The 17891-nt window shown below is 38.1% G+C and overlaps 1 protein-coding gene across 1 annotated transcript; it reads right to left on the reverse strand.

Annotated features, from left to right (window-relative positions):
• Positions 1 to 3822: 3822 nt before the first annotated feature.
• khnyn (KH and NYN domain containing) lies at positions 3823 to 17495 on the reverse strand. Its single transcript, XM_067579144.1, has 9 exons — positions 17232 to 17495; positions 14759 to 15035; positions 13099 to 13233; positions 9543 to 11353; positions 8375 to 8505; positions 7232 to 7328; positions 6731 to 6838; positions 5738 to 5839; positions 3823 to 5572 (listed from the first exon to the last, which is right to left on the reverse strand). The coding sequence occupies exons 2-9, from the start codon at positions 14996 to 14998 to the stop codon at positions 5182 to 5184; spliced, it is 3015 nt and encodes a 1004-aa protein (XP_067435245.1). The 5' UTR covers positions 14999 to 15035; positions 17232 to 17495; the 3' UTR covers positions 3823 to 5181.
• Between the last annotated feature and the right edge of the window lie 396 nt (positions 17496 to 17891).

Consider the following 17891-nt stretch of genomic DNA (forward strand, 5'->3'; position numbering starts at 1 on the left):
TTATGATTTGTCTACATTATGTGCAGAGGTTGGAAGATATAGCACTACCTCAAGTACAGTGCAGTTTACTTTATATCAGTATTTCCATTTCAGGAAGGTTTTAATATATTTTAAAATTCACTACAGTTACCTGACAGCTGTTCTCACTTTAAAGATTACAATTTAACCTGCAAAAGAAACAAACAATGGGCTCATAACATACTTTAATATACTTTCCACTTGGACCAGCTGTATTAGAATACAGTTTACATGACACATATGTAATTTAAACCCATGTGCATGTTCACCATTTGACAGTATATTCACAATTTTTTACCTAAATGATGCTTGAGTAGTTAAATGAGCCTTTTTAATTGGTCTTATTGGAGTAATGTTGAAGTAAGGTTGCTTTCTCTCAGTGTATGAAATACAATAAAACACAAAACAGGGTTTGAGACACAGCAGAAAGCAAGCTGACATCAGGTAAAGAAGAAACAAACAAACAGACAAGAGAAAAACATGTAATACACAGGTTTGTACTTTCACATATCTTTCTGTCTCTCTCTAAATTAATCATATATGTTAACTAAACTCTGTGATTTATATCCAAATCATCTTTAAACCACATGTCAGTAAAGCAATCACTGTTTATCTCCGTGATTACATCAGGAAAATACAAAAAGAAAGTAAAAAGAACGCATGACTGAACTGACACGTTAGATAATAGACACCAAGCAAGTTAGAGACAGTAACAACATTTTTGTTTATGACTTCATAGCAAATGTAGAAAAATCAAGGATTACTGGTAGTTTCATGACAATGGAGAGAAAAAAAGCTTGATTTTATATAATAGTTTGTCTTTTTTTTAATTCATTTTGGCTCATTTACATCATGCAGTTCACAGTTTTTAGGCAAAAACACAATAATTTTTGCCTTATAATTAAAAATTCTTTTAAGAAACTGCCACTCTGTTTCCTGTCCCATGATATGTAGTATTTCTCCAACAGTTTTGATGGACTCTTTGTAGCCTGTACTTCTCTGTATATATATGTTACCAACAGCCACCCACCGAATCTTACTTCAAAGGACAGGTTCACAATTTTTCAAGTCTGTCCTAAAACAACAACACATGTTTTTCTTGCTGTACTCATTCCTCCTGTTCATTCTGACCATTAAGAGATCTCTTCAAAATGCACTTTCAATGTAAGTGATGATGGGCAGTCCGCCTTCTGTACAAAAATGTATTTAACAGTTTATCTGAAGCTAATGTGAGGCTTCAGCCGTGAAAAAATTAGTCAAATCAAGTCAATATCATTCAGAGTCACAATCTTTTTAGTGCTAAATTCCCTCTTTTTGTTACAATCTTTCCACTGCAGCTGAACAGGGAAACACTGTCCGTCGAGACACAAAGAGGGAATTTTAAACTGTACGCAGTCACGTACCATGCATGTTAGTAACTTGGCATCTTACCTGTAGTTTTGTGCTTTCTTCTCTCACAGGAGACCCTCAGCAACAGACCGACTGCTGTCCACCACCACTGCTGCTATTATTATGAGTCATTTTTGGCCACTGCTACAACTATTATTATTTTTAGTCATATTTCTAATATTATTGTTATTGCTGTGCTTCATTGTATGTCTCTCTCTCTCTCCTCCTCCCTCTCTCTTTCTCAACCCAACTGATAAAGGCAGATGGCCGCCCACCTACAGCTCTGTTCTGCTTGAGGTTTCTTCCCATTAAAGGGGAATTTTTCCTTCATCGCTGTCGCCATGTGCTTGCTCATGGGGGAATGTTGGGTCTCTGTAAACCAAAAGAGTACAATCTAGACCTGCTCTATGTGAAAAGCACCTTGAGATAACTTCTGTGATTTGGCGCTATTTAAATAAAACTAACTTGACTTCACTTGACTGTAACCGTGGAGGATATCCTCTTTATTTGACCAACTCTAATGGCTGAAACTTCAGATTATCTCCAGATAAACGTTTAAATACACTTTTGGTCAAAACGAGGACTGTGTATTTTGTCCCACATCACTTACATTGAAAGTACATTATGCAGAGGATCTTCTAATGGTCAGTATGAACAGGAGGAATGATTACAGCAAGAAAAACCTGTTTCATTGTTCATATGGACACCTGACTGTTGTTTTAAGACAGACTTGTGAACATATCCTTTAATTTAAACAGGTAAATCAGACGCCACTATATTAAGTATTAAATATTATATACTGCTGGCCAAGTCAATTAAGTAGCCTTTGTTTTCTCTCATATGTGTCAAGCTTGTGTTAAAATCATCTCTGTCTTGGATGTTCCCAAAATAGATGTGCTTTCTACTTTCACTATTATTAAAAACTCACCCAACCGGCTGAATATGACTCTATTCTCAGAAAGAGGTGACTTAATCCTCTTCTTTGTAGTCTATAAATGTAACAACCCATCTTACATAAAGGTCTAATCTCTATGTCTGTTTTCCTGTATAAACACAGACATGCGCATTGTCTCGTTATATTTTTCATAACGCAAAAACAAAAGAAAGAAAACAAAAGAAGACTGAAAAGCTGCAATACAGCAAACATTCTCAACATTTTTGCAGATGAGTGCAGCTGCTTCTGTCTCCTCCTCCTCCTCCCCCTTTATTTTTCAAAGATAAGCCATTTAGCAGAAAAACTCATCTGAGAAGAATCCTCTAAAGACTTCCTGTAGAGTCCATGTTGACTCATTTTGGTTTCCAGTGAAGCGCTCCTCAAAGCAAGGAAGATAAGATAACAAGGATGCCAACAGATACATGAAAATAAAAAGGCTCCATGCGTTGATAAACTGCAGATTTCACTAAGAAAATACAGTTTTTTAATACTTGTGTTAAACTACTGAATGAAGTCAGCACACTGAAACAAGTCTGACATTATCTCAGATCCCTACTGAGAGGTTCCTCCTTTTGGGACATGAAACAGGAAGCTTCTTCTGTTGATTCTAAGAAGCTTGTTTTCATTTTTAGAGTTTTCATTCGGAGGCCTCTTTAGAAATATAACCGAAAATGATTCTCTCAGCAAAATATAGATGTTGTCATGGAAAACACAGTTTTACAGAAGGAAATGTACCCAAGAGTATTATAAACCTACAGGAATAGCTTCCTTTATAGCAAACAGATACATAGTTAAATACTGTAAAATGACATAAAATAAATTATTTGAAGTAGATTTGACATAAAAGTGACTCTTGTGAGACCAGATAATTAGCAGTGAAGTGCAGCCTCTGGTGGAGATTTTGGTGAACAGCAGCTTTTTTTTTTATAGCTAAACGTATTGTCTGCTGCCTCCTCGCACGTCTATACGACTGAAAATATTTGCTCAGTTTCTTGCGATAGTGACAAACTATTCTACTTTTAACGGTATAACAAGATATTTTCTCGTTGTTACTAGATACCAAATTATTCTGTTTTTACAAGAAACCTTTCTATTGCTTTATCTTGTTGCATCACAAAATGTCCTCATTATTTCACAAAATGAACAAATCTCATTAAAATTTTTGATGAGTTGTTAAACTTCCATATATCATTAAAACAAGATGCTCTCAGCACCTGAAGAGAGGATATTGTGGTATTGTACATCAGCTAGAAAAAGTGGAAATGACTTGTTTATATGGTTTGAATAAGTTTTTATTTCATCCTTATTTCATGCTGTAGCTTAGAGCAATCATATATCATGATTGATTAATCATCATATAACATGATTGATCTACAGTGAAACAAAGAGAGAAGTTGAGAGGATCATGAGTACATGTTAAATACATTATCATTAACTCGGGATTTAAACCTTTAGATGAAGAAATACTTTACTACAGACAAATAGGTTAAATAAATTTATTTAATGAAACTGTCCCCAACAGAATTCTGCATCAAGATACTTAAAATAAAATATACATACATGTAAACATCTAAATCCTATCTCACAATTGGTGTTAAAAATATTCCTGATTAAGGATCTGATCTCCAGTCACAGAGATGTGCATTCATCTTTTGGTTTGATCTCATTCATGAAGATCAGATTCCTCATTCATGCACTTCCTGTAAGATCAAAACCAGAGAAAAGACAACAGGAAACCGGCTTAAAATAGTTTATATAATTAAATGTACAAAAAAAAGGCAGAACGTCATCAACCCCAACAGCTGTTGGTACCAATATACAAATATCATCCATTTTATATGCCTACTATCCTCAGTTGTACAACTCAGATACACAGGAAGCTATGTCATTTAAAGTGTAGCAGGTTACAATAAATTTATTGTGTATAAAAACAGAAATGCTGTTTTTTATTGCGCTTCTTACTCTACAGAGTTTGAATTTTCTATAAAAATGGCACATCATAAGGGAGAAACTGGATCCAACAATAATAAAACAAACAGCAGGCTATATGAATGAAAACACAACCAATGTGTAACACCCGTTTTCATACAGGTGTGTGATCACCTGACAACCCTGTGACTTCACACCAGTAAAAAAAAAACGAAAAACCCTGAAGAAGACGGTTGATACACGTCAACACTAGTCGGTTGATTGGTGGTGTTTTTAATCAGATCTAGTGGTTTATCGACTCTGTTTTGTTTTATTTGAAGATGATGGTGGAATATTGATATAGTCTTTCATAAAAACATTGCTGAATTCAACCAAAATCAACTATTAAACAGTTCTTCAGTGAAGATTGGACTTTTGCTAAAGGGAAACCCTGCTTGATAGGTCTACATAACAAATTAATTTCTATTACAAAATCTGTAGGGCAGAGCTAACCGGGTTAATGTCCTTTGTTGTTGCTGCACCAAATCGTCTCTCTGGAAATAAAGGTATGGAGGATCGATAGGGGAGAGATAACTTTCTCTAACTTTAATCTATTTTAAAATATAAAAAGACTTTTTACAGTAAATGGACAGTTAACAGTGGAGAGATGTCGCTAATATGAGAAAAAACAAACATATTATAATGCAGGACATTATAGTTAAATGAAATGCTGTTTTGATTGTCCACTCCTCACTAGAAAATTTGGTCTTTTAGTAAAATCCTTGCTAATACACAAGAGAGATTAGCCAGTGCATTTTGTTGTAGTTGCTGTGCTTGCTGGGAGTTGGAGTTCTAGTACTTAAACCTGGGCAAAATCCAGTTTAAGAAAAGTCTGAATTAACCCAGGGGAAAACTAAAAGTAAGGCAGATTTCTAGTCCTTCTGCTGCTCCAAAATAAGGTCAGAGAGCATGTTTATGTCCGTCTCTGCCGGGTGGCACTGCAGCACCAGCGTCACCGTGTTGTCCTGACCCAGAAAAACCTGACAGAGCTGCTCTCTTAAGCTGGCTGTTTCCTGTGGAGTTCTATCCGCACCAAATCCCTGTCCAGGACCTGTAGCTCCATGCTTCCTGTGCTGGTGTCCCACGTCCCATCCCTTCCCGTGCCCTCTCCCTTTGCCCCGGCTCCCTCCGCCCGCTCCGTCCAGAGCGCCGCCCAGCGTTCGATCGCGGAAGTTCAGGACCTCCGTTTGGGAGCGCGGAGGTTTGAAGGATGGGAATGTGGTGGCTACACCGGCAAAAGAGTGGTTTCCTGGGTCAGGAGTCCTGAGAGGAAACAAAAGGCATAAACATGAGTAATTATAGAAGGACAGCAGAAACATGGGTGAAGAAAAAAAACGTCCTTGGTGGAGGTTAAACTATGCAAACACACAATCCTTGTAAGCAGATACGGAGGCGAAGACAGTGCGAGTGTATGTGTGGTTGTCATACCTGTGCTCTGAGCGGAGGAAGTCGTCCAGGTGAGGCCCTCCTCTGCCAAGAGGGTCATCCGGCACCATGAAATGATCACCGACAAACGTGTACTGAAGAAGTCTGAGGAGGAAACACAACATTACACCATTTTAATTAGTGGAGCAGCCTTTTAAGTTGTTTAAATACAAGAAATTTGAAATTAGAGTGAATATAACTAATTTTCAGGGTTTTCAGCTCTATAGAATATCGTCTTTTGATTTGAGATGTTTTACTCTCTCATATCTATTTTATTTGTCATTGTCTTTTTAAGAAATCTAGTTCTTATTTAAATTAATTTTAAATCTGGTTTATTGGTTTTATTATATTTTCATCTTATGTTATTTTATCAAGTGCATTAGTCTAAAACTGTACTGTTTAAATTTGAATTGCACTAACTTGTATGAAAGGTGCTATACAAATAAAGTTTGATTGATTGATTGATTATTTGTATATTTATTAAGAGAAAGATTGTGGAAGATGCTGATACGGTTGCTTTTTATCCAGCAATACACAACTTTTACATTTATTAAGGTACATATAGAGATGAAAAAGGCAGACGTGATGTATACTGTTACTTTGCTTATGATAGTAGAAAGTAGAAGAGTTGCTCTTTTGATGACTACTTGTGTGTTGTTTCAGTGACGCTTGTCAAAGTAGTGACTATACTTTCTTTTATCAGAAAGCTCTCTCAAAGATTGTGTAATGAAGAAAAAATGTTTCAAAGCAAATGAAAAAATTGGAAATCCCTGTATTTGGACTGTAAAAGCAGAACTGTATACTGCTCTGTAATTCTTGCATTTCCAACAGTATCTGAGCACAATACTCAATCTAAAATAACCTCAAGTCAAAGGAAAATGACTGATTTTAGAGTTAAATAAAATATTTTGTGCCTCTGTCTTCCTGGTTGGCATAACACAATCCTGATTGGCTATGGGAGCTGTCACATTCCAGTGAAGCGCAGTCTTTCTTTACCTCTTTTTGATGATGTCCCTCCATACAGGGGACTCATCCGAGAGGTCTCTCAGATTGTCGTTAGTTACGATCACTCCGTCTGTCTTCTGCGCAAGCTGCAGCATCAATCTGTGGAAACAAGGGAGAAAAACAACGAGTGATATTAAAAATAACCTGGAAAAGAGGCTAAAGTTTTCTTAAGCCTTTGGTGCCCCATTGTGGTAGTGTAAAACATGGATAAATGGAATAAAAGCATGTAAGATTTTTATATTATATTCTTTTTACAAACAAAAAATTATGCAGTTGAAACATTTTGAAAGATGCTGTATCATTGTGTAAAAATTCTGCGTAGTCGTTTTACGAGAGGGGAGAGTTATTCTTGTTCATTTTTCCCAAATGTGATTTTTCCAGTCAGTGAAACTTGTAACCCTGTTTATCCGCTGTCTGCTGTACACACAGATACAGTGTAATGACAATTCTAGGATGTTGTTAAGCAGCAGTATGATGAGAAAATCTGTCTACCTGTCATCATACGAGCTGATCCTCTTGCCCTGGACTTCCCTGGAGGGGGTGTAGGAGAGCAGGCCGAGTTTCTGCAGCTCAGTCAGATAGTGCTGCTCTGTGAGACAGGAACAAACAACACCATGTTTAGTCTGCACAAAGGAAAGCGCACACCCACACACTCGCATGCACACCACAAGGCTACATTCCCCAAGATCTTATTTGTTTTTCTCCTCACATGTGACTCGATTTTGAATCGATCCTTTCTCTATAAGCCACACGCACGGACAAGTAAATACACACACATACACTGCAGCACAGAGGCCTTTGTAATTTTAAAACCGCACCATGCATTCCACAAAATAATGAAAGCTAACTGTGGCGACAAGAACTATACTAGAGACTGTTTTTCTCTGCATTCAAAATGTTTAACAAAAATGGAGGATATAGCTAATTAACTGGTTAATGTTATCTTTGTTTAATGTGTTAAAAATGGAGCAGAATAGATATTACAGGTTAAAAAGGACTCAATACTTATTTTCAGGTACATGTACAGTAAAATAATATACAAATCTGTTACAAATCTCATATAGTTTACAGCACTTCTATGTGTATTGAAGTATTAAAATAGTTTTAATAATAAATGGAATAATAAAATGGAAAATAGTCATGGGTAGTGTTATAAAGCATACGCCTCTTTGTAGTAAATGGAATATCGCATGAGAGTGCATGCACATACTTAAAATAAACACAGATATGTGCATGAGAGCAGAAATGATTAGTCAATCGACACAAAAAAAGGTATCCATTTTGATAATCAATTTGTTGTTTACATGTAAGTGATTTTATAAGCAAAGATGCCAAACATTCCCTAGTTTCAGCTTCTCAATTATGAGGATTTGCTGTTTTCTTTCTCTTCAGTAGAAGTAAATTGATATTTTAAGCTATTTGAAGACATTAACTTGGACTTAAGGAAATCTAAACAGGCATTTTTCACGATTTTCTGGCATTTTCTTGACAAAACAATTAATTTATTTGTATAACTTGGAAAATAATTAGGAGATTATTCAAAGATGCAAACAATATTTAGCTGCAGCCCGAAAATGTACATACATGATACTTTAGGTAAGCTTAAAATGCAACATGAAGAACAGGAAGTGTTACCTTTGTTTTTGAAGTCGCTCTTCTGTCTCCACTGTGGCAGCATGGCGCTGATGTGACGATGACCTCGGTCCCAGAAATGCTGAACAGCCAGAGCGATGCCTCGACATGAGAAGAAATGGCCCAAACCATGACTGTGGAAAACATGGACCAGTACATGAAGAGCTTTATAAAAAAATCAGACGTCTACAAAGATGGAACTTACTCATTTTGCAAAATGACAATGACAGAAGATCCCATAATGACCCTTACTTTGTATCTTGTATTTTTATCTGCCCAGCAGCAGCAACAGCTCTAACCAATAAGCAAAGATCAATACTGATAGTATAGACGGCACTACCCATACTGTGTGACTGGATAATGATAAGTGGACATGCAGTGCAGAAACATCCAAAAACGAGTAAAGATGTTGCTAAAATGAAATCAAATAAAACACTAATAGATAATAAACAAATCATGAATGAGGTTGAGATTGACTGAACATTTTGTACAAACCCATATTGTTGGAAATGTACTCTTCTTTCTTTCTTTCTTTCTTTCTCTGCTATATACATATAAATGTTCTTTTCTTAGTCCAAGTTGACGTCTTCAAATGTCTTGTCTTTGTCTGATCAACAGCCCAAAATTCAAAGATAACAAGTTACCGTCATACAAGACACATAACAGTTTAAAATCTTCCCATTTGAGAACCTCCAACCAGCAAATGTTCCTTAAAAAATGACTAAAATGATTATAAGATTATCAAAATTGTTGCAGATTAATTTTCTGTTGATCAGTTCATTGATTTATTGACTAATCGTTGAAGCTGTAGACTTCTGTGTTTCTCTCCAAGATATTAAAGGTGACCCGCAGAGTTTTTTTACCACTAGTTGCACTACAGAGCAATGTTTTTACAAGTGGGTCTCTGTTTTGTTTGAATTGTGCCCTCAGGGCGCTTTAAACACATTAAACCTAATGGAGAGCTGACTGGTTTGTGTGTGAAACTATCAGAAAGACAATGTAGCTTCTATGATAGCCACTCATGCTAAAAATACAAACTAACACAGGTGCTGTCGAGTTGAATAAAAGCACGTCCAAACCCAGAAAACACACTAATAAAATAAATCTCTTATCTTAGAAAATGTACAGTCTGTTAAACAAATGTTACACCACTCTTTCCTGTCGTTCCCACCTCATGGCCACGTTGCTCCCGTCAATGATGATCGTCCTTAGCTTCGGGTCTCCAGGCTTGTCTGTTAGCTTGAGGTCAAAGGGCGTCTGCAGTCCCTCCAGGAAACGCTGCTCCCCTGTCACCACCACTGAAGAGGCGGACATGAAACCCTGTCGTTCCCTCGCTCTGGTGGGAGACGAGTCGCTCCTGGTGAAGATGCTTGGTTGAGAGGCTTGCAGTGCTTGTTTTAAGGAGGTGGAAGACTGAGGCTTTGGGTCTTGAGCTGGATGATTTAGTTTTGAGGTGGGTGGATTAAAGTTGTGGATATATTGTTTGTTGGGTTGGAAATTGGTGAATGGAGGATCTAGAGATGAGGCATACGTAGGCATGGGTGGCCCTTTGACTTCAGGAAGGATGGTTTGGTGTGGAATTTGTGACTTTGGTGGCTGGTGTTGCTTCGGCTGCTGGACCCACCGAAACAAATCTGGTTCTGCGACAGGTGCAGTTCGGTCTAGTGCTTCTGTATCACCTGTGTCTCTCTTTTCTGCAGGTGTGAGAAGCCTAGCTGGGACGTCTCTTCTTGCTTCGTCCTCCGCCGGTTCGGCTTTCTGACCCTCCTTCTCCAGCACCACGTCGTCCATCTCTCTTGGTCCCTCTCTGGAGGCATCTGTGTCACTGATCCTCACCCTCTGCAGCTCCAGGAGCAGCTGGTGGGTAGATCGATCAGGCAATGCGCTGTACACTTTAGCTACATTCTGCTCTGCATACCCGCAGCTGGCTGCAGCTTTCTTCAACACTCCTAGGACAAAGTCTTCCTCGTTTCCTTCCTCCTTTTCTTCCGCACTACCTTCTCCCTCAAAGTGTCTTATGCTTCCCGTCGCTCCATCACCCTTCCCCTCATTAACCTCTAGCATTTCTACATCACTACTTATTGCTTTATCTCCTCCTCCTCCTGTTGCGTCTTCATCCTCTCTGTGCTCTGTCTCGCAAGGTCGGTTCCTCTCGCTCTGATTCAGGGCGTCTTGATTTTTCTCTCTCTGCTCCCTGTCACTGCGATCCTGCTCCTGTTGGACCAAATCCAGTATCTGCGAGGCCTCTTTAAGTCCTGTTCGGGCAAGCACTCGTTTGACAACGTCCTCCGTGTACCCCATAGCTGTGAAGAACCTCAACAAAAGCAAAAACTCCTTGTTTCCCACTGACAGCTGCTGCTGCTGTTCTTCCTCCTCCTCAAGCCTCTCTTTCTCCTTGGTACCCGATGGTCCCGCTGGCTCCGGGTGCTCCTCTTCTCCCACCTCTTGTGGAGAATGCATTTGTCTTTCCTCGGCACCCTCTGCCCTCCCTCTGGCGCCTGCAGAGGTGGAGAAAGAATGGAGGAAGGGGTCCTTGGCTGCAGCGTCTTTCCCCGAACCTGCAGTCATCCCTTCAACCCACCGATCAGCAGTGCTGGAATCCTCAGGAAGTGTGTACGTAATGGCAGAGGGTTTGTCCCATCTATCCTCCAAATTCCCATGTAATCCTGCCCCTGCAATGCCATCTGTCAGCGCCGGGTACGGGCTTGATCCAAGACCTGATTCTTTCACCAAATCCAGCAGGATTTCCTTCACCGTCCCTGGCAGCACCAGAAGATCCAAGATGTGCCTGTCATCCCATTTCTCCACCAGAGTTTTGAAGGCCCGGCGTGACTCCAGGGACTCACCAGGGCCTCTGTCCACAGTCTCAGAGCGTCTGGACTGCGTGCCCTCATATCTCTCCACCAGGTCTGTAATAAGGGAGTAGGCTCGCACCACTGGCTCCGCAATACCCGATATAAGCAGGAAGCCTGGAGAGCTAACCTGGTTTGATGAGTAAAACACATGACATTAATCTCAAACCTCTAAATCAAAGCAAAATGAAAATGTACGAGGCAAAATTAGTGGATGCAACTCCCTTAAGACTCTCTTGATCTTTAAATTAAAGCTAACAGAATGATACATAAAGTTTGAGCTTCTTCTAAATAAACTCCTCTGTTAAATCAGGTTAAAAGATCCTTTATTTATCCGGCTATTATTTGTGTAAGTGATAAAATTATTGGCTTTCAGTTGAATCATATAATTTTACAATCTTCTGTAGTCCAAATTAATGATTCCACATAATCTGTAATTAAAAATACATAATAATGAACAATAACAATGGAAAATCACACTTTTTATATGCGATTTTGTATATATTTGCTATATATCCTTAAAGGAATAGCTCGACATTTTGGGAAATGTGCTTATTTGCTTTGTTTGGCAAGAGTTAGATGAGAAGATTGATACCACTCTCACTGTCTGTACAGTAAATGTGAAGCTACACCCAGCAGCCGATTAGCTTAGCTTAGCTTAGCACAAAGACTGGAAACAAGTGGAAACAGCTGGTCTGGAGTTTTGTTGTCACTATGAGGTTGCCAAACAACCAGCAGAGATTAAGCGCCCAGCCAAGAAATAGTTGTTTTTTACGGTTCAGTGAGTATCAGAGGTGCTGGTAGGTGGATTTTGTTACCTCGGGACAGACCCAGGTTAGGTGTTTCCACCTGTTTCCAGGGGTGGGAGGGTACAGGCTGTTTTGGTAATGTAAAGACACTGGACAGAGATGTCGATACATCTTGTCTGAGATTTGACTCACAGGGAGTTTATATTCTTTGTATGACAATTTCTTTCATGTTGTGTGCCCTGTACCTTTACCAAACCACATGGGGAAAAAAGCAATAAAAAAGTTGGTCACAAAAAAAACAACTTTGGGTTATTTCCCAAAATGTCAAACTATTCCTCTAACATAAAGATTATTATGTAAACTATATCTACCTTATAATGTACTAACTCACATAATAGTGAAAAGGAAAGTAATAAAAATCCCCCCTCTGAGTTATATATTTGCATTCCAACAAAAGAAGTTAATAATAGGTAAAAAAATTCCCAGTAAAAGACATCACAGTATTACGTTAACAGTTGTTACTACATAAGGGGTCTGACACATTTTTATTTGGTGATGTAACACTGATATTGACCAATAATGTAATTTCTTGTACATATAACAAAAATGTGACCACAAGATATCACATTGTTAGTCAGTTTCCTTATTACATAATCCAGATAATGGTGGACATGAGTGATAAACTTCGTAATCCACGAGTGATAGTTCTGCATATAGAACAGAATAAAATCGAATGAAATTTAAGTGTTAATTTAAGAATACAGGTCAGAAATTATTTTCTTGGCTTGTTCCAAGTTGCGCCATTTATGCCTTTTTAGTTTCAATGTAAAATGGCCGCAAATTATCACTTTTTTTTCTTTTTTAAACCAATTTAAAGCAATTTATTATTACATTTTTATGTTCTGACTGCCAAATAATGCAGTTATTATGACTTTATCTGTGGCCGTACAATGCCAATCATAATCAGGATGTATATCATTTTATAAACTCTCAATGGGTGACAGCTAATATAGAAAATATATTTTAAATTCCAGCTCATTTCTGCTTTGTGATCAAACACTCAGCTCTTCTCTTGTCATAAATCTAAATGAATGTAGTCTAGACAAAGACCGGATCCACCACTCACCACTATATGTGCTGAGGTGCTTTTTATCAGGCAGTCCATAAACAGCCCTTTGGCGCCACAGAAGACACAGTGAAGGACCCCGGGATAGGACACCTCCTGTTGCTCCTCTTGGTTCACTACTCCTTTCACAAATAACTAAAAGACAGAAATATTATTTGTTATTACTGCGTTGTTACATCATCACTACAGCAGTGGTGGAAATACTGTAAATATAACAAAATGTAAATAGTTTGTGTCCATTTTGGGAGCAAAAAGTGTCTCTACAACACGGGGGATCAAGTGTTAAAACAAGGATTTACGTTTCAACTTTTTCAATTTCATTTTCATTTTCAATTTCACTTGTTAAGAGTCATAATTTCCTTTCCCTATATAGTATTTCTGTGGATTACCTCAGGGTGGCAGCTCGGGAATTTCTACAGAGAAATTATTAGAGGTAGCTGATGTTTTTTCTTTTTTTTCTTTCCCCTTGTCTATTGTTATTTGGGTCCTTGATGTTTAGATCAGGACAGAGATACTACACACGGGTCACTTTTATGTTTTGCCTAAAAGTGTTCTGGGAGGACAGAAAACACACTGAGAATAAAATATATTCAAATGTTGCTCTGCCAAACTGCGTTGAGTCTCTGCCAAAGAGCAACGAGGAAACACAACTGCTCATGACTTTTATATTATCCTCGTAAATATGCTTGACAATCATATTATCACTGTTTTTATTGTCTTCTTGTTTTACAAGAACATTAGTTACTCAGTGCAGCTACTGAACTAGTGTAGTGACTAAAATAACTGTCACTACTGCTGTTCAGCAGAATCTACGTGACATTATGAATTTACCAAATTTATTTTCATTTCATGTTGTCAATCACTCTGACTGCATGTTGGAGAATATGTGTCAGCAGACTCGCCGCATGATTGGACTGAAACTCAAAAGAGACTTATTATTCAACGTTTAAAAATCCTTTGATGAGTCATTTCCCAGGGGTGTCTGATAGACTAATTACTACCAGTAATAACAAGTTCACTTTTCTGGCCCTTTTCTACATTAAGCCGGTCCACAATCAGGACTAACTGTACAACCAAAAAATGAATAATAAAACTAATGTTAAAAGGCAAACTAATAGACAGAAAACATAAAAACAAGGGCAGGTTTGTATAAGGGGTTTGGGTTTTAAAGGGGACGTATCATGCACATTTCCAGGTCTATATTTTTATTCTGGCGCTCTACTGGAATATCTTTGCATGATTTATAGTTCAAAAAACTCCTTATTTATCTTATACTGGCTCTTTATGCAGCCCCTCAGTTCAGCCTCCGCCTGAGACAGGCCGTTTTAGCTCCTGTCTCTTTAAGGCCCCCCTTCTGATGAGCCCACTCTGTTTTGACCAGAAGCTGCCCCTCAGGAGTCTTCAAATGACTCCAGAGGCAACATAAACAAACCATGAAACATATTATAGTATATTACATATTATATATTCATTATACACACATTATAACAGTATAAAAGTAACAGAAAATCACAAAAAGGATGATATGGCCCCTTTAGGATGTATAAATTTAAAGTTGTTGCAGTCATGCTCACCTTAACTGGCAAAACTGGTTGGGCAATATTACTCAGTGAAACTCTTATGTAACTGTGAACTATGAAACAAAGCAATAAGAGCTTACTTTGGCAGCTTTCACATTGTTGCTCGGTCCTCGTAGTTTCAGCCATATCTGCCCGTTGCCGTGCGGCAAATCGTCCGCCCCGATCCGAAACGTCACCCTAAATATCCTCTCCACAGTGTCGTGTAGGGAGGTCAGAGATCCTCGCAGCATCCCAGCACACGCGAATTCATCCTCCACCTCAAGCTGTCCTCCTCCATCTCCTCCTCCTCCTGCGCCTCCATCGTTTCTCTCATCATCCATCCCGTGTTATTAAATCGGTGGCAGAGAGTCGAACATACTGCGGAAAAAACACATTTCCCATATCAGATTAAATGTGTGAAAATTAGAATTAAGTGGGTGACATCCTTCTGAAAACACACGAGCCACATTTCGATCAACACTGTATAAAGTATCTCCTTCGTTTATATTTCAATCAATTTATTTTGGAGAACGACCAATGAATGTTTGTACAAATGGCATCCGACCTAGTTTCAATATGTTTTGTTAGCAGTCAGTATGAGGATGATTCAAAAAGCTATGAAATGCTGGACTGATAAGGTTGGGATTTTTTCATTGCAGCTTAAAATCCAAATAAACAAACTAAACAAATAAAGAAACTGCATGCAGAGAAGTCGTCTAGTTTCTTAAAATTAAACGTACAAGACTGTGTAACAATCTGTAACAACCTTAATAAATAAAGTCAACTAAGTCTCAATCGCCATGTTTGATTATTTGTGATTAACGATAGAGGTTTAGTGGAACTTGTTTTCAGAAATTGCTTTCAGAAATTCAAATTAAATTAAATCTGGGTCACTTCTGCAGCTATGTTTTGTTCTTTACTGCAATTTACAATGTACAAAAACTCTGATGTTGCTTTGACTAGCTTCAAGAAATGCCTCAAGTGTACTGAAGTTACATAATTACAAGTTTTCATGTTAATTAAAAGTTAATGTTTTATATTTGAATGTGGATTTACAGTGGGTAAAAACACCTCTTCCCACTTGTCCACTATTGTCGTGTGTTTCCTTTTGTGTGAGTGTGATGTTTTTCTTTCTGTTACACTGTAAGCGTGAGGTGTGATAATGCCGCTTTCCTGTTTGTTGACAGTATGAGTAGGCAGAGCTCCAGTAATCAAATGCTGATAAGTGTTGACAGATATGAACCTACAATGTCAAAATGTGTGCTATACATTGTATTTACAGTTGGACTTTCTGCCTGGGAACGATCCCTCTACTGTTAAATCTGGATTACACTACAGGCTCCTAGAGCAAAAAATAACGAGACCCCCAAAACACATGTTTCTCCGAACCAGTTTGCCCAGTCCCAGTAACCAATCACTGTTTCTATACTGGAATACCACCTACGCCAGGTTTCCTGTACGTCTGTATGTAATTAATTTGAACAAACACACTTTTTTAAAAAAGGTATGCACCATGTAAGCATAATATCAAGTGAAATATTGAAGGTTTTAAAACTACATTTTGACACAGTGTCCCTCTATAAGATGGGTCTGAAGATTGGATCAGTCAACAGTATTTTGCTAATCGATTAATTGTTTTGAGTCATTTTTTAAAAAGAAAATATGGCCCAAATGTGAATCTTTTCTGGTTTCTTTTAGTCTTTTATGATAGTAAACAGAACATCTTTGGGTTGAGGACTGCTGGTCGGGACAAATCATGACACTTTAATTTGCATCTTAGGCTTTGGGAAACATTTTTAACCATTTTCTGAGATTTTATAGACCAAACAACCAGTTGATAATGAAAATAATCATTAGATGCAGTGCTAAAAGTGCGGGTCCCTTACTGTACTTCAGTTTTTAGTTATGCTTTGGTGGTTTATGTTACAAAACAAATGTGTAATTAATCAAATTGGCACAGAGTTATCACTTTCCTTGCTTCCATCGCCTACATTAACTGTGTATGTATATATATGTATATACAGTATGAATGATTTCATTTAATCTAAACCTCTCTACAAGCTATTTTTCACCTATAATGTGCATAAACAGTAGCTACACATGTTCTGCACACTTTGCTCCTGCATGATGTGCACGAAAACTCCTGTCTTTCTGATTAGACTATCAATACACACACTGACATATTATTTGCAATTTGTTTGACTGTTTTTGTGCTGAAAGAATTTGCTGTTGTTAAAGAAAAACACTCCTATTTTGGCCAATGTACATCCTTCTGTGCTCCTGCAACTTCCTCACACACATCTAGTGTAGTTTTATCTATAATAAGACCTATAAAGCGCACATACAAAGCAGTTGTATCACCAGCATACAAAATGGCCTATTGACAATAATTTGGCAGCTGCCTGAGTATTGTGAAACATTTATGTTATTGTAAATAGGTCTATAAAGCGTGTTTATGGCAGACAGAACAGGAAACAAGTGATAATCCGCTTGTCGAGACAGGAGAGTAAACTTTTAAGGTTTTTAAAAATCAAGAAAAGTGAGAAATATCATCTTTCAGTGTGGTTTTCTTACGTGAGGTCGGTCGCTCTGCACCCTCCCGAGTTTCGTTTCCAGCAGCAGCGGCGGCGGCGGCGGCGGCAGCTCGCGTCAGTCTTCCGCAATCATTAAACAATATGTATCAAAGTTCAGCCAACACATGATGCTGCAATGCCACTAAACGATCACTGTCCTATCAGACTGAGGGTTTGAAGATCATCGGCCCGGCTGAAGCCAGGCGGATGGGACACCATCACCGGTGGAAACCCCAAACACAAAACCGAAACTAAAGGAAAAACACGGCTTATCTCAGAAGCAGGGCGGGTACTTCTGGTCTGATGTCGCTGAAACACCCTGATAATATTCTTATAATAATCCAATAAACTCAAACTACGTCTAGGGACTCTAATAGTATGTGGAAAAGATCTTTTATGTCTCCCAAAATACGTTAAATTCACTTTAGTGATATTTTAAAAATGTTTTTTTCAGAGCTACTTTACATTAAAAAAAGATAAATGATTATTGTGGTTAACAATAATTCCTGACAAAGTTATATACTTTATGTTTTTGTATCTTTAAAAATGTTATAATGGCTTTTTTTTTAGAGTCAAACAGGCGATAAGGGGAATTCCACTGACGTCAGGAGGGTTTTTTTTTCTTTTTTTACACTGCTGGTTGCAGACAGGCTTTGTGGAC

The sequence above is a fragment of the Thunnus thynnus genome, chromosome 22 (genome assembly GCF_963924715.1).
Source record: "Thunnus thynnus chromosome 22, fThuThy2.1, whole genome shotgun sequence".
Lineage (NCBI taxonomy): Eukaryota > Metazoa > Chordata > Actinopteri > Scombriformes > Scombridae > Thunnus > Thunnus thynnus.